The sequence below is a fragment of the Acanthochromis polyacanthus genome, chromosome 16 (assembly GCF_021347895.1).
Source record: "Acanthochromis polyacanthus isolate Apoly-LR-REF ecotype Palm Island chromosome 16, KAUST_Apoly_ChrSc, whole genome shotgun sequence".
NCBI classification, from domain to species: domain Eukaryota; kingdom Metazoa; phylum Chordata; class Actinopteri; family Pomacentridae; genus Acanthochromis; species Acanthochromis polyacanthus.
In genome coordinates this window covers 9,652,089-9,679,364 of record NC_067128.1, presented here as the reverse complement: position 1 = coordinate 9,679,364, position 27,276 = coordinate 9,652,089, and the positions used below count along the sequence as shown (strand labels likewise).

Genomic DNA, 27,276 nt, shown 5'->3' with positions numbered 1-27,276 from the left:
CAGCTTCTCTGCAGCGTCTGACCCAGACTTTAAAATGTCGTGTCAGTGGTTTTACAGATTCACGTCGTCCGCTTGTTGTCACGCTTTTGCTGCTGTCTCTTGTGGTGGAGCCCCATCGCATGCTTCAGATCCATTCCAGTAAACCAAAGCTTGACTTTAAAAAGACAAAATCACCAAGTAATTTGCAAAAAATTGCAGTTTTCCTCAAGTTCTGCACCCATCTCAACTGTGGATTAGTTCCGGTGTAAAATCTGGTTTTACTGCTGCTGCTACTAAAAGTCAGACCGATTCCTCTTTCAGCTTTAAAGAGACACAGATCTGCGCTATAATCTAATTCTCCACATCTCTGCCAGGTTGCATGAGATTTAGCTTTGTAGTTGTTGTGTAATTATGCCAACAGACAAACAAACCAAAACAGCGGCACAGTACAAAGTGGCTGAAGGTAACAGTTACGGCAGCGTTTGTCTCCCTTTTCCGTTGAGATATTATCAAATTCAGGACGAAAAAGGCAAGATGCAGTCATGAGTTTTGTGATCCGTTGCATCTAAAATTGCAAATTCACCGCTTGACTCCACACGTTCTCCGCTGCATGCGCTGCAGAAAGTGCTGATGGTCTCACAAACAACGGAGTCGAAGCTGCTCCGACCCAAACTGTCTTTTTCCGTGTTGTTTTCTGTAAAACTGATGTGATCGCGCTGGCACATTTACAAAGAGCGCAGTGAAGGGTCTTCAGGGTTGAAAGAAAGTAAACAGCATGACAGCAAAATGAACAACGAAAAGACGTAGACGATCAAGTCTCATCGTTTACAGAAGAAGAAAAATACAACAGAAATGTGCTGATTATTGAGTGTTTAGAATAGAAATATCTCAGCTAAAATAAAGGAAATTGCTGGAGCAAATTAAATGAATTGTATCAGTTGTTAACACAAATATTATTTATGCTGCTGATTCAAGCTAAATGTACTCCTCTTAAATGAGCGCTACAGCTTCATTTTCAGGAAATTCAACTTGAACTATTAAGCTTTTCCAATTATTTGTTGTAGCCATTCATAAAATGTAAAACGTGATTTTTGTTTTTAGACTTTGTGTTGTTTCTTGTCTTTCTTCTGTAATCTTACTGGAATAGCAATTAAACTGCTGCAGTAGGTTCAATATATAATTAAGGGACTTTTGAAGCCCATGGGATATATCTTGCATACATTTTTATTAAAAAAATATTTTTATGTTCATTATGATTATATATTTACAAATTACATAATTGTTTCTTATTGAAACAATCACTTTTTAATAAAAAAGTGACTGGATATCACTAAAATGTCCACTAAATCACCATCCAACTGTAATAACAACCACCTTCTAATTAGCTAAACAACATTAAAATGAGATTTTTTTGTTTTTGTTGTTGCTCGGTAAACCCATAAAAATGTGAACACACGCGGCGTTCAAAGAGCAGCAAACCTATTTTTCGCTCTTTTGATGAGCTTCAAATATCAATTTCAAGAGACAAAATATTATTTCAAGTTGATAAAACCCACAGAAGGGAGAAACACTCGTGTGTGTAAAAACTAAAAAAATAAAGCTCCACGTGCTGATAGCTAAACCACCAGAAGCTTCTGTTTGAGCCGTCGTTTTGTGTGTGAATGCGCCGCTGCTTGTTCCTTTGTGCTGCTGTGTCATTTTTAAAACTAACAAGCCCTTTGCCTCGACCTGTGTGTGTCTATGTGTGTTATCAGTGCGCGATTATAATGAGTGTTTGTGTGTTTGAGAGGTGCTGATAGGGAAAAAAAAGGAGAATTTGCCACTTAGGCTGTAGCTGCACTTGGCTGCAGTTCAAAGAGGCCTGTTTGGGTATGTAGTGTGTGTTACCGTGTGTGTTGGTGTAGGTGTGTGTAGGTGGTTGTGTTTTTATTTGCAGGCAGCAAAGAGTTCACGAGGCCGCCTCACTTCTGCTTCGAAACACGACTTTTACGAAGGATTGTGTAACTGATTTGCCCCTTTTTTGTACCTTCTTGCTGCACATTTATTCGTTTGAAATGCCATTTCTGTGCAAATGAAAGCGTTTTTCCTTCATATTTCCCCTGATTGACCTCCTCTGAACCAATACCCTGGCTCGATTTGTTTAAGCAATTTACTTGAACGCATTTGAATAGTGTTTGTTTCGCTCTTTGCATATTTCCGACCATCGTTTTCTAATGTGTTTTCCAGCCAGAGGAGGACTCGGAGGTTATTAGTGAAAGTCTGGCTTCTCCTCGTTGTAAGACAGAATGAGAGTAGTTTGCAGCTCCTGATGTGCAGTTTTTAAGGAAACCAAACGTGCAGAAATACATAAAGCATGCATGGCTGTGTGGGAGGTATGTAGGAGAGAGAAGAGGAGTGATAAAGAGAGAAAACACAGCGAGCTCAGGAGGAAAGCTGGCACAAAGACAGAAGACGAGGAAGTTGTACAGTTTCTTCTTTTTATTAGCTCTGCTGTCTTAACCGAGAAATATTCATTCTACTGCTGGAAATACTGAGATTTATCTGGCATTTCTACAAATAAAAAAAAAAGTTAAATAAAAAATAAGGAAGTATTTTGTACTCTGATACACTGTAAAAAAAAAAACATTTTGAACTCTTCTGAGAAACCGATAAGCCAAAAACAGCTTAAAATTGGGATTTTTTTTTCATTAAAAATCACTTTATTCTACACATCTTATATAAAAAAGTATACCAAAAAAATCACCAAAAGTGAACAGTTTGAAGGAGAATATTTAAAAAATAAATTCAGTTGAACTGCAGGCAGTGTTTCAACACACCCCGGCTCTATTTATCAGCCACAAACTGTAAAAACAAAAAAAATAATCAACAGGTCGTACCTTTTTCTACGAAACTTGCTCCAGTCCTGCGTGAGGAAATTGTTCATTTTTGTATTTCATTATTTATATGTCACAAAAATAAACAGTTTACAGCAGATTCTACGGTTGAACTGCAGGCAGTGACTGAGAGGAAAATCAAACCTGATGGACTGATGAAATAAACGCAGCATGGCTCAGAAACAAGAAACAGAGGAGCAAGTTGTTGGGAGATACATCCAGCTTGGTGAAACATCTTTATGCAGCTGATGAGCAGAGAGAAAAATCTAGAGAGGAAACATGGAAGTAGTATTTAAATATGTATAGTATGAGGAAACAAAATAACCAACAAGAGACACAAAATGACAAAAAATAGACACAAAATGATAAAAAGAGACACACAATGACAGAAAAGACATGCAAAACTGCACAAAATGACAAAAAAAGACATACAGAAATACAAAAAATGACAAATCTAATCACAAAATAACACAGAAGGCATATAAACTACACAAAAAAAACAAAGGAGACACAAATGACTCAAAGACATACAAAACTACACAATACAGACGAAAAAGAGACACAAAATTACAAAAGAGACCCACAAAACTACACAAAATGACAAAAAAGTCACAAAAAGACAACAGACATACAAAACTACACAAAATAGACTAAAAAGACATACCAAATTACATAAAAGACACACAAAACTACACAAAAAGACATATAAACTACACAAAATAGACTAAAATGATACACAAATTGCATGAAAGACACACAAAACTACACAAAATGACAAAAAAGACATATAAACTACACAAAATAGACTAAAATGATACACAAGTTACATGAAAGACACACAAAATTACACAAAATGACAAAAGACACACAAAACTACACAAAATCACAAAAAGACAAAACTATACAAAATGAGAAAAAAGATATACAAAAGTGCACAAAATGACAAAAAGTCACAAAATGACAACAAACACACAAAACTACACATAATAGACTAAAAGGATACCCACATTACATGAAAGACACAAAACTACACATAATAGACTAAAAGGATACCCACACTACATGAAAGACACAAAACTACACAAAATGACAAAAAAGACACGCAAAACTGCACAAAATAAGAAAAAAAGACATGCAAAACTGCACAAAATGAGAAAAAAGAGTCACAAAATTAAATAAAAGACATACAAAGCCACACAAAATGACAAAAAATGAGTTAAAAAACATCACGAAAGAGAAACGGCATTACACTTGTGGAGGCTGGAAGCATGGAAATGGTTCTATGCAAACACTACATTCTTTATAATGTCTGTAACATGTGGACACTTTGGAAAAAGTATTTCAGGGAAGCTTTTAGAACTATGATGAAGAGACAACAAGATAAATTCGTGAATAATTTGGAGATTCTATGTTATATTGTTGAAAAGTCAGAAAATCTTGAGAAATAAAGCTGAAAACAAACATTGAAATGTGCAAAAAACCTGAAAATGTCCCGGTGAAAAACAGTTCTCTCTGCAGGAGCATTAACAGTTAACCGTTCTAAGTTTACATTTTCTGTATTTTGCTTCACTGTTGATTCCTCTGTTGATTTATTCACCAAACTAACATCATCATCAGGTAACTTTTCATTTTTCATATCAACACAGTCAGGCGCATTTTGTCTGTTGCTATCTTTAGCTTGTAGATTTCTCAGAGACTTGTTGGAGCGTGAACCTTATAAAGTCTGATGTTTCCTGGTTCTACACCTGCTACAGATCGACATCAGTTGGTTTCTTCTCAGATTTCAGTTGAGTTCTGTGGAATAAAAGTGAATCTTCTGCCAGCAGCAGCGTCGCTCAGATCAGTCAGTCGGCTGTTTGCTTCTCTGTATAAACCAAAGTTAAGCAGCAGCGTCCATTAGAGGAGACTGAAACTAAACAGACGGAGCTTAAAGGAGGAAACGCTCAAAGTATCACATTATTCTGTGAAATATTTATCGTTATAGCGAGGCATTCTTCATGTTAAAGCAGGAAAGTTTCACCGTCCATCGTATATTAACCTAAACATGAAGTTAAAATTGGTCATATCACATAAATGAATCATTTTCTTCAGTTTTACTTCATAGCAAGGTACATTTTTATGCTATAATGTAGATGTTTTTCACATTACATGAAGAAAAATAATGTATTTAATGTTTTTAATACTGTGACTGTAAGTTAGAATGTTGTTATAGCATTAAAATGTTCATGTTCTAGCATGAAATTGATCTGTTTTTTGTAATATGTCACAATATTCATGCAAACACGAGTATATTAACATTAATAATGAGGCTTTTTAGAGTCTGGAGGTTTCTAAATTTTCAAAAAATAAAAGCTTTTTGCAACAAAATGTCCACTTAAATCATCAGCTTGTTTAAAATACATTAAAAAAATACAGCAAAGAAGCAAAAAAAGTTGGAATAACCAAGAAGATTCATGTAAAAGTTGGATTCAGTCTGTAGGAATATTTGAATAAAATTTAATCACGACATTTTATCAGTTATTTGTCAATTAAATTAATTTTGACAGTGCATTAGTCTGTTTGGGTATTTTTTGTCTTTTAAAAAAAATCTAAATTCTGTGATTTCAGCTTCTTAAATGTAAAAAGTAAACTGAATATATTTAGATTTTGGATAAAACAAGACATTTTTGCAAACTTTTGTTGTACTTTTTCACCATTTCCTGGTATTTTATGGACCAAACAACAGATAGATAAAAATAATTATTTACAATAAATCAACAGATTAATCAGCAATAGAAGTTATAATGACTTGCATCATGAACTACATCTGAATTTTTATGAAGTAAACACAAGTCATAACTTTAGATACATCTGGACTTTCTCTAAATTTAGTTAGTTTTTAAATTCACATTTGCTGAAAGTCATTTGCATAAAAATGAAGCTACTTTCTTTAGATATGACTGATTCTGTGAACACGAAATAAAAATGAATATTTGTTATCATTTGGACATGAGACAGCAAACTTTTGCAGGTTTTTGCGGCTAAAAAAATAAAGGTTTCTCTCTTTTGTCACAGAAAAGTACAACTTGCGACCAGAACTTGACTTAATTGTCTGCTTACAGAGAGATTTAAATCTCTAAACTTGCTGTGAAACCTTTGTTGCATCTTCAGCTTTGTTCAGACTATTTAAAGACTTGATGACTGAAAACGAAGCCGCTGTAGCTTCGGTGAAACGGAAGTGGGGCAGGACTATGAATGATGCTTCGTTGTGTGTTTGTACTGTAAGTAAAGCTGTCGGATGTGTCTATTTGCTGGCAAGATGCTCCTATTCAGTAAACAGACTCATTATGTAAACGGACTCTTAAAGTTGCACACAGATAATGTTCGGTTCCGTCGACACACCCTTGATACATGACTTCTGCTGTACACAGGAGATTTTTCACATCCTTTAATGTGAACTTTTGAAACTTTCTCACACACTGACCCAGACTTTAATCTGCACCGTCACAGTTTATCTCAGGTTCATCGAGCCGCAACACAAAATCTCCAAAAAAAAGAGTTTATCTGCGGACGAAACTCGCTTCTGAATCCACGACTGTAACTGAACGCAACATATCAGCACTCACACTCTCACACACACACACACACACACACACACACACACACACACACACACACACACACACACACACACACACACACACACACACACACACTGTGTTTGCACTGCAGTGGAAAATCTTCACTACCACGGCGGCGGGTTGCTTAGTGACGCTGTGACGTCAAACCGAGTTTCCCTCTCACAGCTGTGTGTGTGTGTGTGTGTGTGTGTGTGTGTGGTGTGTGTGTATAGCATCTTGTACAGCGAGAGGGGAAACACCGGTCAGTTCTTTATTTGGTGTTTTTGTTGCCGCTTGTGCATATCTGAGTCTCCTGCTGCTGCTGAAGCCAACATTTCAGCCACGGTGCAAAGTAACTGAGTATTTTTACTCAAGTACTCTACTTGAAGTGCACTTCTGAGGTACTTTACTTGAGCACTTCCATTCTAGGTTTCTTTATACATCAACTACACTGCATTTCAAAGTGAAATTTTGCACTTTTTGACTTGCAAATTTAATAAAACAGCACAAAATGCAGTCAATGGAAATATTACAATTTAATATTATAGATTAATACTTATAATTTTACAGACAAAGTAGATGTATCACTTTAACCAGCTGCAACATGAAGTGATGAACACATTCTTGCATCAAGTCTAATCCATTTATAGACATTATTATGAAATATGTCATTCTGCATAACTAGTGTACTTTTACTGTTGGTACTTTCAGTTTATTGTCTTGCAAAGGCAGGAGTTTTACTTGTAACAGAGTAGTTTTACACTGTGGTAATGGTGTGTTTACTTAAGCACAAGATCTGGGTACTTCTAGCCCTAATTTGGACTCTATTATGTTGCTCCTCTGCTACTATAAAGCATAACTTCTACAATTCTTCCAGCAATATTCAGATTTCTATTTAAAATAATGAAGAAAAGCAGAATACACAGGGTATCTGGTGTGTGAAGTGAAAGTTTTATTAGTAATATTTATGGAGATGCTTAGTTTTAGAGACTTATCAGAATATGCTGCTGGGCTGGTTCACTTTCAGTTTTACCAGAGCTCTCTGAAGCAGATCGGTTTATGGGCGTTTCTTAGCTGCGCTCCCATTTTTCTTCTCATTTTTTCTCTGCAATCTGAAGTCGTGCATCTCTTTAGAAATAGAATGAAAGAAAGGCTGTCCTCACATAGCACAGAAATACAGAAATTGTGCAGTTTTGTATGTGATTTTGTATGTCTATTTGTCATTTGTGTAGTTTTGTATGTGTTTTTTGTCATTTTGTGACTTGTTTTTGTCATTTTGTGTGGTTTTGTTGGTATTTTTTTGCCATTTAGTGTAGTTTCTGTGTCTTTTTTGTCATTTTGTGTCTATATTTTGTCATTTTTTGTCTCACTGTGACAGTTTTGTCTCTGTGATTATTTAGTCTCCCCATACTACAGATATTTAACGACTATTTTCATGTTTTCTCTCTAAACTTTTTCGCTCTCCTCTGCTCATCAGCTGTTGAAAGATGTTTCACCAAGCTGGATGTATCTTCCACCAACTTGCTCCTCTACTTTTTCTCGTTTTTAAGCCATGCTGCATTTACTTGATTGATCCAGTAGGCTGGATTTTCCTCCCTGTCTCTCTGTGGAAACACTGCCTGCAGTTCAACTCGAAAATTCTCAGAATTTGTATCATGTGACTGCTGAGTCAGTCATGGCTTCACAGTTTTGTTTAGGAGCTCCGAGTTTTTTGTTATTTCCAAAATCTTGTTAATCCAGATGTGTTATTTTTGGCAAATTTAATAATTCTAATAAATGAAATGTCAAATTAAGCGATTTTAAGCTTATATTTGCATATTTTCTTAAGATGGAACTGCATGTAACACGACTCATACAAGAGGAATCTCGGAAAGTTGAAACTCACATGATTTATTTCTGTTTTATACAGATTCTGCCAGGTGACTGGTGTAATTTTGGCAGTTTTGTAAGAAGATAGCATGCCTTTAAAGCCCAAAACAGAGAGTTTTGGGGTTTAAAGAATTAAGAAGGATGTTCTGATGGGATGTAAAATCATTACAAAAGCAGCGTAAAAAGATTAAGGAGACATGAAATGTTTAAATCCTCATCTTTAGGTTGATTAATACATAAATAATTCTAATCCATATTCAGAAATGTGTCCTTCTGAGTGCTTTTACTTTTGGTTCTTTAAATTTATTTTGTCTCTTTTATGGTAGACTGTGATAGTGGTACTTGTTGCCCCTCTGTGTTTAGGCTGACAGTATATTAGATGCAGCTCAGTGGGGAAACCCTGCAGCTTGTGACGCCTGATTGCAAAAAAAAAAAGAGGGATGTAAAGCTGAGCTGGAGATGCACCTATAGATGCCATATGAATGTTTGTGCTTTTATTAGCTTCTCCGCAGGTTCTTGCTAAACAAACCCCCTTGTTTTCTGGTTTAGTGGAGATCTGCAGCCAGATCATCACTTTAGTGTTCCACACTGACCTGAATTTGGAAGCAGGTCTCCTTATCTGAGTGCAGCTTTGAGTTACAACACAACTGAACAACAGCCACATCACAAACATCGTCTTTCTTTTTTTCTTTTTTTTTTCTATCAGCTGTCCCTTCTTTTTTCTCACCTCTCTCTTTCTGTCACTTCTGCAAAGCAGTTGTTCCACCGCCGGCCGGCCTCGGTTGCTAAGTGATGGGTCGTGCACGCTAGGAGCACATTGCTCAGTTTGCATCCCTGCAGCTTTAATGTTTGATCGCGCTAAACTCTGCAGACAGTGTTTGTATCTGCAGGGGGACCTTGCGGTGAGCGATATCGGGCTTGTTGTTTCCTCCGAGGCTCTCCGTCAAAAACATCACATGCATCAGTGTTTCCCTGCTGCTCTAACCCAGAGTTACCTCTTTACCACCGACTATTCAGTACCGGCCTTTTCCTCCACTGCTCCCTGCATGCAAACGAGCGATATCAGGTAACCTTAGCTCGCCCGGTCAAAAAGAAAACATCACATTAATATATATAATATATATAATACGTCTGAGTGTGCAGTCTGTAAAGCAACTATGAGAAGGAATCTGCAGATGTGATGAGCAACATGATGCACATGACGATCAAGAGGCCAATAAATGCACTCTTCTTTCTCCCTCCGAGCTCTTTCTCTTGTTTACAGAGGCCCTTTTTTTTTCTGTCCTTCTTTTGTTTGTAGTCAGCGGCGGATGTGGAAAATACTGTCGCTGAGGCAAGCGGCAACCCCCCCCAACTTCCTGTCTGCAAGAAGTTCCTTCGCTTACCATTTCCTCTCTCTCTCTTCTGTCTCTCGATGGAAACTTTGCTGTTTTTCCTGCTCGTCCTCTTGTCATCCAGCCGGTCTGTGAACTGCGATAGGAGAGGGCCAGATAAAGATGAGAAAAAACAAAAACGGGAGGACTTTGATAGCTCAGACTCTTTCAAATTTATTGTTTTTAAAGTGCAAACTTAATGTAGTAACTCCCTGAACCACAAAACTCACCAGCAGGTTTGAAAAGTATGTTAAAAAATGCCACAATTACTCCATTTATCAGCCAGAAAACCATAGAAATGGAAAGAATATAGGCACTCCAAACAAGTTTGACAAGTAAAATTAACAACAGACATGCATTGGGGTGTTTTTTATTGTTTGTTTGTATTGCTTTTTTTTAAATTCTAAACTCATTTTAAACACTTTAGACCTAGATTATTTTATGCAAATTATTTATTTTTTTATTTTTCCGCCTTCCTTAATCAGTATTTCCGTCCATGAGCTTTGGTGGTTTGGGGGAAACCAGCAGCGCTTCTGTCGCTTTTCTCTTTTAAATAAAAAGAATTTTGAACGTTCAAACACTTGAATGAATCATGTGTGTGTTGTGTGGTATTGTTAGTAAAAAAAACAAAAAAAAACAAATCTAAAATTAAAATCACTCTAAAATTCTTTAAAAATAAACAATTTTCTCTCATCAAATTCAGCAAAAGAAAGAAAATTTAGGATGTTCAACTGTCCGACAGTCCTTGTATGAATCATGTGTGGTATGTAGTTTAAAAATGAGCAAATATAAGCTTAAAGTTACAGCATTTCAGGAAAATTAATTCATTCTACAATACTCATTTAAAAATCTGACAAAAACAATGCACCTGAATTCACAACATTTTGTAAAAGACAAAACATTCTGCAGTCCTCAACACAACTGAAAAGCTGTTTTTGACTTTGCAGTGACATGAAAAAAGTTCATCCTATTTTCTGGCTGAACTGCAGGCATTGTAGTTTATGCAGAGCAGAGACAAGTATGGAAACCAATTTAAAAATGAAAATAGTAAAATATCTAGAATTGATAGTTACCACCTGTGGACATCCAATTTTTGCTAAATTCATAAAGAAACTAGACAAGCCCTCAGTAGATGGCAGAACCACACCAATGCATGATGCTCTGTATCAATTTTGATCATCCTACGTATATACCTTCCTATACAAATGATGCAATATGCAGGAAATGTGCTAAGTGACCCCTGTGACCTTGAGCTTGCTCTGCTGACCTCTAACTCCACAACTGAGCAGGGGACCTTAGACTGATCTTCAGTGCCAAGTTTGATCATCCTGACTTCAGCACTTGCAGAGATATCTGAACGGACATACACACACACCCACATACATACATACTTACCCAGTCAGATACCCCGCTGACGTACACGTCAGGCATGGTTAATAAACTTTTTTCCTTCTTTTTAATGATTCCTGTCATTCTAAGCATCCCGTTCTGCACAGAAGACATTCTTGAGTTCTCTCTTCTTCTACATGGTTGTTCTGCTTTTATAGAGATGCAGGATTAAAATCGCAATATTTCATTAAAGTTGCTTCAGGCTACAAACTAATTTAAAAATCCGTCAAAAAATGCATCTGAATTCACTAGATTTTGTAAAAAAAAACCCCACAAATTCTACATTTTTCAGCACAAATGAGAAGCCATGAGTCACTCAGCTGTGACATGACAAGAATTCAAATAGTTTTAGGTTGAACTACAGGCAGAGACTAGAAGGGAGGAAATGAGAGGTTTATCAGCTGTGTTCTATTAAGATGACTTTAAGGGAGACAGATTTCTTCTCCCCGAGGAATGACTTGAATTTATTTGGCATTCATCCGTGAAAGTAAACACTGTAAGGACGTCATTTATACCATAAAACATTTAAAGGCACACTCAGGAAGTATATACATATATAAGTGGTGCACTGTCACTTTTATGTACACACCAATGTTGAACAGTGCTGCAGCATAACTCAATGTATGCGATTAAAGCACAGATGTTAAGAGCACATGTCAAAGCACATGTGTTAATAGATATATTCGTCATCACAGCTTCCCACCCTGGTGGCTGCAGCAGACATTTGTTAACCCGAAAAGTGTTGAACATGTCAAACCTGACAAGGAAATCAGAAACGATAGTTGTGTTTTGTTAAATTTCTCCACAGTCGAGCAGTGAATCGTGTTTTTCTGCTGTGAAAATGTGTATTTGGGTGTTTTTTGAGCTGCATGTGTGGTCTGGTTTAATACACCTGTTCCTCAGTGAATCACAGCTCAGTGACTCAGTGTCGACACGTTTAGGCTTCATAATACACCCACAGTTTATTAAGTACCAGCAAGCAGCAGCGAAAAATGTACGATTAGTCAACAATTATCATAAAACAACAATAATAAGGTATGTAACGATGATTTTGGCAAAAGTGTTATATATCTTTGGAAAGTAGACAGACTCTTTGTCAGTACATGGAGGACTGCGTTTCTGAGGATGTTTTACAACATCGTAAATTAAAAATATTTAGGTCAGTTGAACAATGGAAGCAATTTGAATATCGAAACTATTAGGACTATACTAGTTAAAAAATAAACTGATTCGCTGATTTTGTAAGCTCAAAAGCTTACAAAATGTGACATTCATGTGGCAGCTGTGAAAGTTAATACGAAATGACACTTTGAGAATGTCTTAAATTCATATTTATGTGTATACTGTAAAAAAAATCTGGTAGCAAGCATGTTACAATGTTCAAAACAATAGGAAATGTTTTTAAATTATTATGTTTTTTAGATTTTTCTGCTTTTACCAGATCATATTTGTAACTGAACAACATTTGGAAACATTGTACTGTTGAAAAAAAACACAAATTAAATCTGATAAAAATGTTAATTTACAGTGTAATTATTACTTTATATATAAAAACATTAAACCGGTTTAGTTAGTGATGCAGTACTGCACCAAACATAGGGCTGCAACTGACAATTATTTTAGTTGTTGATGAATTTTTTCAGATTTTTGTCTCGGTTTTCTATTCTATAACACGTCAGAAAGTTGTGTAAAATGTCAAGAGGAGAAAAGAAAACAAAATATTCACATTTAGGTAGCGGGAATCTGTGAAATTTGGCAGTTTTCCCTTTAAAAAAATGAGTCAAATTGGATATTTGATTCTGAAAATCATCGGGACAATGAACAACCAATAAATTTATTGTTGCAGTTTCAACATTTCACCACTGATTGTGTTGGAGCTGCTGTTTCTCTTGTTTATCTTACTCATGTTGCAGTTTTTCAGTGTCACATTCGTATCTACATTTGTAGCACACACCGATCAGGCATAACGTCATCACCACTGACAGGTGAAGTGAATATCATCTCGATCATCTTGATAAAATGCAGCTGGGAAACCTTGAGTCCTGACAGTCATGTGGACGTTTGACATGTACCACCCACCTAAACACCGCGGCTCAAACAACCCTCCACCCCCTATAGCAACAGCAGTCCTTGATGCCAGTGGCCGCCCTCAGCAGGACAATGCTCCTCGACACACTGCAAAAACTGCTCAGGAGTTGCCCAGGGAACACGGCAGAGCTAAGGTGTTCACCCAAATTCCACACTCCCCAGATCTAAATCTTATTGAGCATCTTTGGGATGTGCCAGGATAAGCCTGATCGAGATCGGCCCCACCCTGTAACCCACAGGACCCTCGGCATCCCGGTGCCACAGGACATAGAGGTCCTCTGTCCCACTGGGTCAGAGGAGTTTTAGCAGAATAAAGGAGACCTACACAAGATTAGACAAGTGGTCATACAAGTAGACAAAACACAAAGCATTGCTCAGACTTTCTTAGTTTTTCCACCAACCCTCGACTTTTCCTCTGAGCTCTGTCTGGACTCGCAGATGTTGTGACCTGGCTGGGGTATTTGCATGTCCAGATTGTGTGTTTGTCCGCCGCTTTGCCAATCAAATGAAGCAGGATCGCCCATTCCTGCACACACACAAATGTCGCGGTGCTGCATGATGACCATATGTGTAAACTGCAGGTGGAGGTTTCACTGCAGAGTTTGTCTCGGGACAGATTATCTGGCGTCTGGCTGACTGAAAGCTAATTGCTCACGATGTGGCCTGCGTGGCTATACTCAGTGTGGAGCGTCGTCGCGTCGCTTGGAGTTATTTTCCTCATCACCGTCGTCCACCTGTGCAGCAGCCACGCTCAGGTATTCTCACCTGCACAGCCGCTTCAACTGTTTTCAGTTTGTCGCTGCTCCTCCAGCTGGATTTAGCTTTTGTTTGAGGAGGTTTGACAGCTGAGTGTAGATTTTATTGAGCAATAATAGAGCTGGAAACATTCCTCTCATCAAACAAACTTCTCCTATAACAATGTCTGCTATTACTCCCACTGAGACGCTCCAGACTTTCTCGGCTCCGACACACCAGCTGTCAGTGGGCAACGTGGAGGAGCGATGAATTAGAAAGTGCAGAGACGCTGGCGGATCACCAACTGCAGCCTCAGACTGCTGCTGTCTGGAGAAAGATGCTGTAGAAAGAGGAGAAAGAAGGGACACCGCTCAGTGTTTATGAGTGAAATAACTGCTGCATTACTGTCTAAAACAGCAACTGAGACACATTAGCTTGTGATTTTTGTAGAGATTTTTTCCCTTTTTGATTCAGCTCAACCTTTATTTATTCAGGAAAATCAGAAAATTCACATTTCCAGTCATACCTACCAGAGTTCTGCATAAATATCTTTGTTTATCAATATTTTCTCAACTAGATTGGAGCAATTAATCAAATGCAATTTGCAAATTGAAAATGCTACAATATATTTCATGCATGATCTTTATATAGCACATTCTATGATTATTACTTCATTTGAATCCATAGCACAATATGTAATACTAAGATTCTGCAAGTGACCAATTACTTTCTTATTTATTGCTTTTATTATCTATTTTCAGCTTAACGCAGCACATTATTTTATCTCCTATGTCACTTAAAAATGTAATAAACATATGTTTAAAGCAATTCATATTATATTTTTGGTTCCTATCTTTGCATTAACATATAGAGCAGCTCATATTCTGATGGTGTTTTATCTGTTACAAAGTAAATATTGAACTAAAGCTCTAAAAAACATCTCATAAATTGCAATATGTGACATAAAATTTTAAATTAGAGTTTTTCAGCCCCTTATTTCACCAACAAAATAATCCATCTCTGTGTTCAGATAGAAGGCTAGATGTTTGAAATGCATATTATTGTGCATTCGACAGCTGCTCGTTGTTGTCTTGCACAGTGTGCAGGTGATGTTGTTCTATTAGTTGGGTTGACTTGAAACCGCTCCTGAAAAGTACCGGCTGTGTTTTGCTGGTTGTGCTGCAAAGTCATTTACAAGCTTCACAAATGACAATGTTTTGTCAACTGAATTTGTTCCTGTCAGGTGCTATGGATGAATATCAACTGAGACACAAGATCTTTACAAAAAAAAAGAACAATGACTTAACCTTCTGAACCCCAAAACTCTAGCATGTTATTTTTGAAAAGTCGTCAACTTGAAACTCACTCAGAAATCGTAAGAACAGAAGCATTTTCAACTTTATGACAGTCCTTGAACATATCATGTGGGACATACGGTTCCATCAGGAAAGTAAATCTTCCCTTAAGATTGCGACTTTCATCAGTAATTACTTTATTCTACATGTCTCATATAAAAAAAATCAGAAATAATGAACAGTTTGCACCAGATTCTGTGAAAAACTAAAAATTCTGCACTCCTCAGCATAAGTGATTCTCCATGACTTACTCATCTGTGAGACAGTTTTCAGGTTGAACTACAGGCAGTGTTTTCCACAGAGAGAGGAAAATCCAACATAAAATCAATAAAGTAAATGCAGCATGGCTTGAAAACAGTGAACAGAGGAGGGGGTTACTGGAAGATACATTCAGCATGGTGAAACGTCTTTCTACAACTCAATATTTGTCCAATATCCTGCCAGTTTTCCAGTGTTGCTAACAAACGTGGACACTTGGAAACATGTAGAAGACATTTCTGAGTTCTCTCTCCTTCTTCACGGTTGTTCGGTTTCATAGACTTTATATAAAACTGAGCCACAGGGAAGAAAAATGTGACAGGAGCAAGAATTTCCCTGTGAGAAAGCTCTCGGTTTGCTGTTTGGTGATTCAAAACAGATTCAACGATCTGAAACAAATTAAGTTAGTTAAATTAGCGTCCTTAATGTTGGAAACAGAACATCATGTTGGAATAATCCTGGCAGCTGAGTGAGTGACCTTTTTAAAGTCCTTCAAACGTCATGTTTTCACTTGACTGTTTTTACTTGGGTTTGCATCACGTTTGAACTGTCCTTTATTTCTTTCGACTGTGTTTTTACCTTTTCCAACACCATATTTGGTCATTTTCACTTAGATTTTCATAAGAGCTCTAGAAATTAAGGTCATTTGTAGGATTATTTTTATTACCCACATGGATATTGGTTGATTTGAAGAAACCAAACAGCTGATACACAGACATGTCAACTGTGTAAGGGACTTATTTTACCCCCCAAAATCCGAGAAATTTTGGGTTACTTTGCATTATTTGTGCTTTCCCAACATATTCAGGTGCATCCCTGTTACTTACACATTTAGAGTTCCAACAAAAGCTTCAGTTGGATGCTATTTTTTTGCGTCCAGGCAGCATTAGCTTACATAAAAACACACTAAAGCTGATAGTTAAGGCTGACGTACTTGTTTTTGTCGGAATAAAGGCCACAAGATACAAATGTGATAAATAAAGAATAAGTTTCGACTAAATTGGGAAGCATCAGAAGTTTCTGTCCATTAAGACTGAAACATAAATTTAAGTCTGCAGTAATCTGGCCTCAAAGATAGAACATTGCAGAAGATTTGAAACAAAAACTTCTTAGTGTGGATGCAGCATCTGGATTTGTATCAGATATATTCAGTCTACAAATACTGAATCTTCCTATCAAACTTTCTGTTTTAAATCCCACTAATCGTGTCGGTATGATGGACTGGAGACTCACTGCTCTCTAAATGACCTCACTTGGAGTTTCCACCATCTGATCTGCTCACATGTGAGTCTGTTTTAGAGTTTTTCCTCCTCGATCCTCCAGTGGTGCAGAGAAAAGCCTCTCATGTGACTCCTCACAAAGGCCGAACATGTGTGTGCGTCTAACCATAGATAGTCAAGCTGATGAGTTTTCAGCAGATTATGTGACAGAGGTTATAGATCTCCTTCTATGGTCCTCCTCTCTTATCTCATCCTCCTCTCGCTTCTCGTCTTTTCTTCTCTGCTTATTTGTGGACATAATATTATTTCTCCTGCTGTTTGCAGGGCAGAGTGTCACATCTTTAATATTAACTTTTGTGTTGCTTTCCAAATGAGTAATTTGAATACGATGAGGAGATTCTTAGGAACAGGTCTACCATAAAACTTTAGGATTTTCTTAAGGTTTGTAGTGAACCAAACTGAACTGAAACTGAAGCTACACTTTGACCAACTGATTAGTCATAGTGAAAGAAAAATCCATTTTCCTACAGTAGTGAAAGTTTTACTCTCCTCAAAGACAGAAAGACAAATTTTAATGTTGAAGTGTCTTTTGTTGAAATAAATAAGAGTCAGTGCAGCCTTTAAGACTGCAAATATGCTAATTTGAAACTGTGCTAAGTGGAAATTGTTATTCAGAAAGAAAAAAAAACACTGTGACTTGATTCTCACTGCAGTTTAGTGTAAAAGAGGAATGAACAGGGAAGCAAGTTTGATATAACTGAACCAAATGATATCTTGGGCCCCTTTTCAACAAGGCTGACTCCAGTGCCAGAGTCTGATCTAGCACCAGTTCTTTGTGTTTCCACCAACTAAACACAGACTCCAGGCTCCAAAAACTGGTGCTTTTCAGACACCAACTCTTTGCTTCTGGCTGTTTAGGAGTATTTCCTCTGAGTTTAATTAATGCCTGCAGCACGATCCATATGAGAGAAGGATGCACACATTTATGCACTACTTCATTAATTACTTGTAATTCAAACTAATCCATGACATGGAGACAGGATGGACCAGGGTCTGATAGCAGGTCAATCTGGGAACTTTACACAAAGAGCACAAAATATCCGTAAAAATCCAATTTTACTGCAATAAAGACCAAGTCTGTAACAATTCAGAGTCACTGATAGTGAAGGTAAACCTGGTTTTGACAGGAGATGAGGTTTAGTTTGTTGCTTCCAGCTGTTTAGGAATATTTCCTCTGACTTCAGGATCCATATGAGAGCTGCACATGCTTACGCACAACTTTATTAATTGTAAATGACTGTAAATGATCCTTGACATGGAGACAGGATGGATCAGGATCTAATAGCTGCTTTGCTTCACCTCAGACGGTCACAGTTTATCAGCTGCAAGTAATTCATTAATTTCTTTTGTGCATTGTTATGTATTTTAAAACATTACATGACAAAGAAAAGCCACTTTTACAGATTGATGAAGCAGTTTGAATTATTGAATGATTGAAGCAGTTTGAATGATGTTCAAATTTCATGTCTGAAAAGAAGCTCAAGTTCAGCCTCAGAGTCTCCATCAGGTTGAAAACAGGTTTTCTGTTCGTCTTGCTGCCAACAATACCATTGATATATAGCTTTTTTCCTGAAGAAAGTACCTTTAAAGATTATCTTACCACTGAGAATGTGGTCATATGAGAGCATATTAATCAACCTGTCGACCTGGACGCTGTAACTACTCACATTTCTAGATATTTTCAGTGCTGATTCTTCCATTAGTTTTGTTTCTCTTTGTCAGAGTTGCACAGCCAACCATTGTTTAAACCCACAGAACAAGACATGAGGAATTTTTCCATCTGATGTCATGCTGCCGGCATAAAAAAACAGTTCAGAGTTTCAGTGTTTTTCCTCAGAAAGATTGCTGGAGCTTCAGTGAGGGGCAGCCAAAATGTAAGAAAACAGACTCCAGCAGGACATATAAGGAGCTCCGTCGCTTTTGCATCGTCTTTTTGCTCCTTTCAATACACCGATGTTTGTCCAGCTGCAAATCTTATGCAGTTTATCATGAACACAGCTGTTGGAGTTGGAGAAAACCTATTTATGTGGCAAAAACAACAAAACGCTGTGTGTGTTTGTGTGTCCGAGGCAGCTTTTGTTCGTCAATGAGTGTGTGTTAGTGTGTGTGTGTTTGTGTGTGTTTGTGTATGGCAGGAGTCCCGCAGTTCAGTGTGTCCTTGCCAGGGCCTGAGTTTGAGTGTTTTGTGTGTGTTTTTTGTGCGTGTTACCAGGGGAAACCCCGACCTGATCCTCCAGAGTTCAGTTGAATTGTAGCAGAGAAAAAAAGAGAAAGAGTGTGGGAGTGCCAGGGATACCCCACAGTGTGTGTTTCTGTGAGTCTGAGTGTGTGTTTTTAGCATTTGTTTAGCTCTTTGCCATTAAACAAAGCGGTAAAAAGCAGCCAAAAAGGTTGGAAGTCAAACTCCTCTGTTTCCTTAAAGTCACAGGAGATTAAACACTTAGTGGCTCATGTTTTACAGAGTTTGCACACGGTTGTTCAACTACAGTTTTGTCCTCACAAAAGCAAATATTAATATTCCCCTGACGGATTAATTTGTCAAACAGAGTTGGGATTAAGGAGGTTTATGGGTGGAGAAGCTCCGGTTCGTGGATCAAACAGTAACATGCAGTTTGTGATGCAGCTTCTAAAGCAAACGCACCTTCAGTAAAGCATCACTGTGAAGGTTAAAGTGTGTGTGTGTGTTTCTGCAGCACAAGTCGTGGAAGAAGATAAAGAACATGGTTCACTGGTCGCCATTCGTCATGTCCTTCAAGAAGAAATATCCCTGGATACAGTTGGCAGGACACGCAGGTACGTGGACGAACACGGCGTTGAGCGCAACTTTTAGCAGTTATTTCCTTTGTTTTCATTTTAAACCGTCAGTATGATGACATACATCAGATTACAGTGGATTTCTGGGATGTTTTTAGGATTTTAAACACTAACCGAAGACTAACAGAGTTGGAATAATGACTTGGATCCTTTACTTAAGTAAAAGTACCGATCTACCAAAATGAAAAAGCTCTGTTACAAGTAAAAATCCTGCATAAAATCATTTTTCCAAAATGACAAATGCCTGCAGACACAATAATTTCGGTTTAGTATTTTGTGTGGTTCACTGCTGGAGTTGGAATACATGCAATGGCTTAATTAAAGGAGCACCTCATCAATTATACACATTAATTTTAGATTGTCTGATAATCTAGACAGGATTTCTCATACTAGATCAAGTTTTTTGGGGCATTTTTTTTTGCCTTTTTAAAAAAAAAATTATTAAGACATTAAGCAACATTAGTTGAAAGACACTGGAAGTTATGATCTACAAGATATTCTTTGAGATTTTATTCCAGATTGATCCCGATTTTCTGCTGTTTTCACTTGAATTATTTATTGAGTTACACCTGCTCTTCATAAAGCACCTGCAAGCACTTACTTTTGTAAGAACTAAGTTAAAAAAAATCCAATTATATTGTTATATCGTGCACTCGGAGCTAAAATTTGCATTCTATGTTCTTCTTATATGTGTCTCTCCTCCTTTAATTGCACATTTTACTTCATTACTGTAATACATTTCTGAATGTATTCGTTGAATTTATAGATATTTTTTCCACATGTGGAAAAATCAATACTTATGCTTGCAGTACATATTGTTTTGTTGTTGTTATTGTCTTTCTACTGAGGCTTCTGACATCACTTTTGTTGCTGAAAATGTATCCACATTTATTTTTGTCTTTTCTTATCTTCATCTAACAGCTTCTCAATACTCTGAAAATGAAGTTTTTCAATATTTGCAATTGTAAATTATGATGCTTTGCTACATATCAGATTCCCCAAATGTGTATATATAGCACCTAAAATCAAGATGAAAAAAGAATTTAGATAATTTACTTGAGTAAAAGTTCAACTAGCGCAAAGTAAAAATACTCCACTGCTAGTGTGACAAATCCTATTTTAGTAAAAGCCCACAGCTGCAATAAGTACTTTTTCAGTTTTGCAGTAAATGTCCTAGTTTGGTCCCTTTGACTGATATATTATGAGATTATTAACTGTGAAACATCAATGTAGAATATGTTTACATCCTTTAATGTTCAAAAACACACCATTTTCCTTATATGGCTCATCGCTGTAGCAAATTTCCTCACTTTCTGTCTAAAAACCACCAACCAACTTTTCATCTCCGTCCAGCTAACCGAAGCCAAACTCCTCTAAAGTCTTTCTGCAGCTGCCTCTCAGTAAAACTTTGTCTTTTTTTCAGGGAGTTTCAAGGCGGGTGCGAACGGCCGCATATTAAAAGTAAGACTCCTTTCATCGGCTTTAATTTGCTTTTAGATTCTTGGCTTTGAATTTGGCGTTGCCGGGAGTTTGAGATGATAATTTATTAATGTCTTTCTTTAGAAACACTGTGAATGCGAGCAGCGCTGTTTGTCCCTGCTGATGAGAGACGTGCTTCGTCCGTACGTCCCCGGTTACCATGGAGACGTGGAGAAGGACGGACAGAAGTACAACCAGATGGAGGATCTGCTGGCTGAGTTCGACTTCCCCTGTGTGATGGACTGTAAGATGGGAGTCAGGTGAGGAAAACACCAGAAATTAAATTGAATCTAATTACAGTACACTTCAAATTTAACCTCTTACAGTCAGATAATTTAACATATAATACTGTTTTGTGTCTTTTATCCTTCTGTTGAATGTTTCTCTCACAACTTAGATGGAATTTTATATGAAAAAATGAACTTTTTTCATGGTAAAGCAACCACTATGTCTGGTTTAGCCCCTCATTGCTCATGAAATCTGGTCAAAGTTAACCAAGAAGTCATTTGTTAATTCACTTTAATGGATCTTTGAGGAATAATTTCTTTCGTTTTCCAAATATGTTTGGTTAACCTTTAGGTTTCATCTCACAGCTCTTGTTCCTTTTTTAAAAAAAAGATTATGACACATTTCTAGCACTCTTTAGTACAGCACTGGAAATGTGAACCGTTATTACAGATACAACTGATGTCTTTTAAGTTAAACCCAAGTTGAAATGTATGTTTTAACCTTCTGAACCTAAAAATCCAACAGCAGGCTTTCAAGACATGTTTTCTTGAACAAAATCGCAAAAATGACACCATTTATCAGCCAGAAACTCTAAAAACAGAAAGAACTGTTAAAATCCTATTAGTGACATGCGGTTCAGTGAGGAAAAAACATCAAAACATGAGATTAAAATGGTGATATTTCATCAAAATCACTTTTTTCCTCATTGAAAAATGTCTCAAAACAGTAAAGAGAGGAGCAAGTTGTTCTAAGATACATCCATATGTCCATGGTGAAACATCTTTCTACAGCTGATGAGCAGAGGAGAGAGAAAAAGCCTGTAGAGGCTGGAAACATGGAAATAGTTGAATATCTACTGTATGTGGAGACAAATCAACCACAAAGACACATACAACGACAAAAAAGCAAGACACAAAATGACAAAACAAGACACATAATGAGAAAAACAGTGCAGAGAGCAACAGAAACAAGGAACAAAATATCTAGAAAAAAACAGTAAACTGAGGAGCAAGTTGTTGGAAGATACATCCAGCATGGATGTATCTTTCTACAGATAAAAAAGTGAAAAGTTGAATAGCTGTAGCATGTAGATCCTAAAGTCTTCCAGTCTTGGAAACACCTGTGGGCAGCTGAATAAATGTTATACATGCTGGTGCTTAGAAATTCAATGTTTTTATGATTTCTGTCATCATTACTATGCCATTCTGTACAGAAGACATTTCTGAGTTTTTTCTTCTTCTAGTCGTGTTTGTTTTGCTTCCATAGAGGTGCATGAACCTACAATGAGGGAACTTGTGACATGAGCAAAAACATCCCAGAATCTACTCGGAGTTTAGAGAATTAAAGGATGTTTTGCATGTGTTTTTCACTTTTCTCAGGACGTATCTTGAAGAAGAGCTGACCAAGGCTCGTAAGAAACCGTCTCCGAGACCCGACATGTACCAGAAAATGATCGAAGTGGATCCCGACGCTCCGACGGCGGACGAAAACGAGCAGAAGGCGGTGACCAAACCCCGATACATGCAGTGGAGGGAGACGATCAGCTCGACGGCCACGCTGGGATTCAGGATAGAGGGAGTCAAGGTGTGTGTGTTATTGTGTGTGTGCTTCCTTCCCGCCTTTCTTCCAGCGCTCGGCGTGCCTCTCAGGTCGTGATCTAAGTTCCTGTTTTTGGCCAGAAAACTTCCTGTGAAGTGTTTTTTGTGCGAGACTGTCTTTGTCGTACGCTGAAGTCTGTCCGTGGCAGCTGTATAGGCTCCGACATCTGGCACTGACACTGTACACACACACACCACATACACTCACACACACATTCAGACACTCACACACAGACACACAACTCTTTGTCATGGCTATATAAGGACATGCACGGCCTCCCGGTGGTCTGTTGCCATGACGCCGAGGGTTATCCCCAGAAACAGAGATGTGTGTGTGCGTGTGTGTGTGTGTGTGTGTGTAGGTGTGTGTAGGTGTGTGTGTGTCCACTCTCTGCATTGCAAACTCCGTATGTGAAGCTAATCAGGTGAGATGTGTGTGTTTGTGTGTGAGGGAGGACGACTTGAACCATAAAGGGAAAAATAGTTTTGTCTCTAAATACTTCCTTGTTGCTGAGCAGCCAGCAGAAATACGAAGCTCTACTGTTACTACTGTACATGTACTGCTAACACCACACCTCCAGTACATTCTACTACTATTACACTATCACTACTACTGCTTCCACATTTCTATTAATAGAGGCAGAGCGTAAACTTAAGATGCTTCTATGATAGGTTATTTCCTCTTTATGAGACTTTATTCTTGAAGTAACTAAATAAAAGCTCTTGTTTATTCTTTCAACCTTTATTTAAATTTGTAATGCACTGAGATATGAAGGCCTCCTTTACAATGCAGCTAGTAAACAAATATATAATGTGGATAACGATAATTAAAATACTATTCGGCAGAATTAATGTAATAAACCTTAAATTAGAGCATTTCAAGTTAAAGAAGAAAAGAAGATGTAGGTACATAAACTCTTACTCTGAAAATACTATTAAGTGATATAATTGTAATAATAAAAGCTTAATTTGAATGTTTCAAGTTTAACAAGAACAGCTGGAGGTAAAATCTGATAGAAACAGGGATAACAATTAGTCCAGCTTTATTGTTCTGCATTTTATTCCCGGTTACAGGTGGTCTGTGGATGAAATTTTGTTTTCCAAGTGTAGTTAAAACATGATGGCAAACCAAGCAGGACATGGGACAAAAATAATGCACATTAGAACAACTACGTAAAAGAAAATCCAACTTGATTAGAGCTTTAAAGTAAAAAAAAAAAAAAAAATCACCACCAGGGTGCATCATACATGAATCATAATAAAAACAGTCATTGGTTGCTGTTGTAAAATTTGTCCAACGGCCACAAAAATGACAAGTCTGGGGGGCTGAAAGAATTTTTTTCTCACACAGCATCAAAGACCCCTCCTTGCTTTAAGGTCAAATGTCTAAAAATATCTTTCCTTCCTCACTTCCTTTGCTCCACACAGTGTTTGTTCTGCTTTTCTTGTCCCATCTGTTCCCTTGTTTTGCTTTTTCCAACTTCCAGACTTTAAGGAATCTCAAACTTGTAGTTTCATGTTGGACAGAGAATCAGATAAAAACTGTTTATACCATAAAGTTTCAGACAGTTCTTGTCATACAATACCAGAGCAAATAGGCCTAATGTGGAACTCGTGCATGAAGTTGGTTCTCATAAGAATTCTCTCCTTGTTTTCTCTCTGTAGAAAGAGGACGGCACGGTGAACAGAGACTTTAAGAAGACAAAGACGAGAGAACAAGTTACTGCAGCCTTCCACGACTTTGTAAAAGGAAATAAGGACATAGTGGTGAGTGTCTTCTAGTTTGTTCTGTGTGGGTTCATGGCCTTGATGATTGTATGGGACGGAAAAAGAGACAAAGAATTTAAAGCTGAACTCTTTAACAGTCCCACAGGAAGCATATACAGAAATGGTCGTCCTTCCATCACATCAGATGACTCTTACCCCCAGAGATTTAACCTAACCATTAGCACTGTATGCCTAACCTTGACCCTAAACCTTTATTTATGCTTCCCATAAGGGAGATGAGTCTTTGCAGTGTGACTGTGTGAACAAAGTCTATGAAAACCTATTAAAAGAAAACAAAACATACCTTATTTAGATTTGGCCACTTCAAAGTAGTCTCCTTGTGTAGCGATACTCTGATCCCAGTGCTCCTGCAACACTTGAAACACTCCCTGGAAATCCTGTTCTGTAAACTTGTTGAGGACCATCTGTGGTGAGCAGAATCTCTTCTGTAAACTGCTGTGTGGGCTTTTTAACTTAGCGTCGCAAACAAACATTCACGGAAAAAACGTGTCTTTGTCCTTTTTGTTTGACAAGACACAACACTGCATTTGTGTTTCTATATATTTAAACTTGCATCTTGATTGCAAGTTTATTTACACAAGGTGGGATCAAAAAGTTCAAAGACGGGGCCTATAAAAGTCAAAAACCGTACCTGATTTAGATTTGGCTCCCATCCATGTCAAAGTAGTCTCCTTGTGTGATGATACTCTGCTCACAGTGCTCCTGCAACACTTGAAATGCTCCCTTGAATCCCTGTTCTGTAAACTTCAAGGTTTCACCAAAAAATTCCAAGACTGGGCCTGTACAAATTAAAAACTATACCTGATTTAAATTTGACTCCCATTCGCTTCAGAGTAGTTTCATTGTGCAGTGATACTCTGCTCCCAGTGCTCCTGCAACACTTAAATGCCCCCTGGAAGTTTCTCTTCTGCTGAATCTTCTAAACTGTTTCAAAAACTTGAATCTCATTTTGGGTTAAGAAGAAGAAGACAAATCTGGTGAGAAGGGTTGTTTTGTTGTGGCTAAAAAACTCTCATCACAGCGCCTGCTCATATTTCTCACACTTGACTGTTATGTGCTCCACAAATAGCGTCAGACCTTTTTGATCGCGCCTCGTACGTCTCCACAGCAGAAATAACGCAAGTACATTATTTGAGAGCCTTTGTTAGAATGTTTAGAGTTGCTAAAATTTGTCTAATGCTGCTGCTACACTGAGAAATCCAACATGAGATGGAGTGAATATTTCCTGCTGATGCTGTCAGCAGCTCAGTTCTGACACAACAATAAAACTGGCTGGATCAGATCTGGAGCAGTGAACGAACTGTAAATACTTGTGTTTGCCTGTTTTCTTTTCCAGAACTGTTATCTAACAAGACTGAAAGAAATCAAAGACACTCTGGAGATCTCACCGTTCTTTAAAACCCACGAGGTAAAAACACACGGTTAGCGATAGTCTGTTGGTTTCTACATTTACACAGAAGGTCACACAGAAAATGAAGAAATCATGTCAAATGTGTACATGCAGTAGGTCTACTTCTACTTTTTATACTACAGAAAAATATTTGAAATGTTTTTTTCTGGACTGGTAAACCTATTTCCAGCTGTGATGATATGCACTGTCTAATAGCATGTGTATTAAGGGCAAGACAATGCAGGTAAATAGAGTAAAAATTTTAACTTGGATATATTACCCTGAAATTTCTCATTTTTTCATATTTCAGTCAAATATGCATTTTAAGCACTCCATATATGAGAAAATACTATATACAGCTTTACAGAAAAAATCCATGTTCTTCTGTTTATAGCGTAAAGTGTTCTATGCATTAGGCTGTCAGTGATATATGAACAGGGGCGGCATAGCTCAGTGGGTAGAGTGGCCGTCTTGTAATCGGAGGGTTGCCGGTTCGATCCTCGATCCCATTGTGCTCATGTCGAGGTGTCCCTGAGCAAGGCATTTAACCCCTAATTGCTCCTGGGTCATGGTTAGCGCCTTGCATGGCAGCTTCCACCATCAATGGGTGAATGTGATGTATCCTGTAAAGCGCTTTGGGTACCTTGCAGGTATAGTAAAGCGCTATATAAATACAGGCCATTTACCATTTGAACAAACTTTCCGAATATATGGTAAAAATTGTCAAAGTAGAGATTTCTCACTCAAAGTTGGTCTCTGAAATATGTAGTATGCATTTCTGTAGATGCAACTAGGCAAACTGTTGTAGAAACTGACAATGTGTGTAAAAGAAGACATGTTAAGTACGCAAAGTAGCACAAAATCTCAAAAGTGACCAGTGCAAAACAAAGTGGAATGTCTCTCCTTTCAGAGTTAAGGCTCATTTTTTGGATTTATAAAGCAAACACTGCCTGCAGTTCATCTGAAAACTCAAATTTTTTGTCACAGGACTGTTGGTTGCAGCTGAGTTATTAGTGACTTTATTGTTGCGCTGAGTAATGCAGAATTTTAATTTTTTTTACAGAATCTGGTTAGAGGTAGCTTTTATTTTTTATTTTATTTTTTTGTAGATGTTTACATGAAACATGTGGAAATAATGTGATTTTAAGCTTGGATTTGGTTACATATAAGTAGTCTGAGCA

General features: G+C 37.5%; 1 protein-coding gene across 1 annotated transcript in view; it reads left to right on the top strand.

The window, feature by feature from the left end:
• The window catches only part of itpkb (inositol-trisphosphate 3-kinase B), a 51,034-nt gene that overhangs the window by 19,282 nt on the left and 4,476 nt on the right, over positions 1 to 27,276 (top strand). The window contains 6 exon segments of the mRNA XM_022189140.2: positions 19,492 to 19,591; positions 21,036 to 21,073; positions 21,176 to 21,351; positions 22,699 to 22,903; positions 24,583 to 24,684; positions 26,042 to 26,113. Of these exon segments, the coding sequence (XP_022044832.2) occupies positions 19,492 to 19,591; positions 21,036 to 21,073; positions 21,176 to 21,351; positions 22,699 to 22,903; positions 24,583 to 24,684; positions 26,042 to 26,113 (693 nt within the window).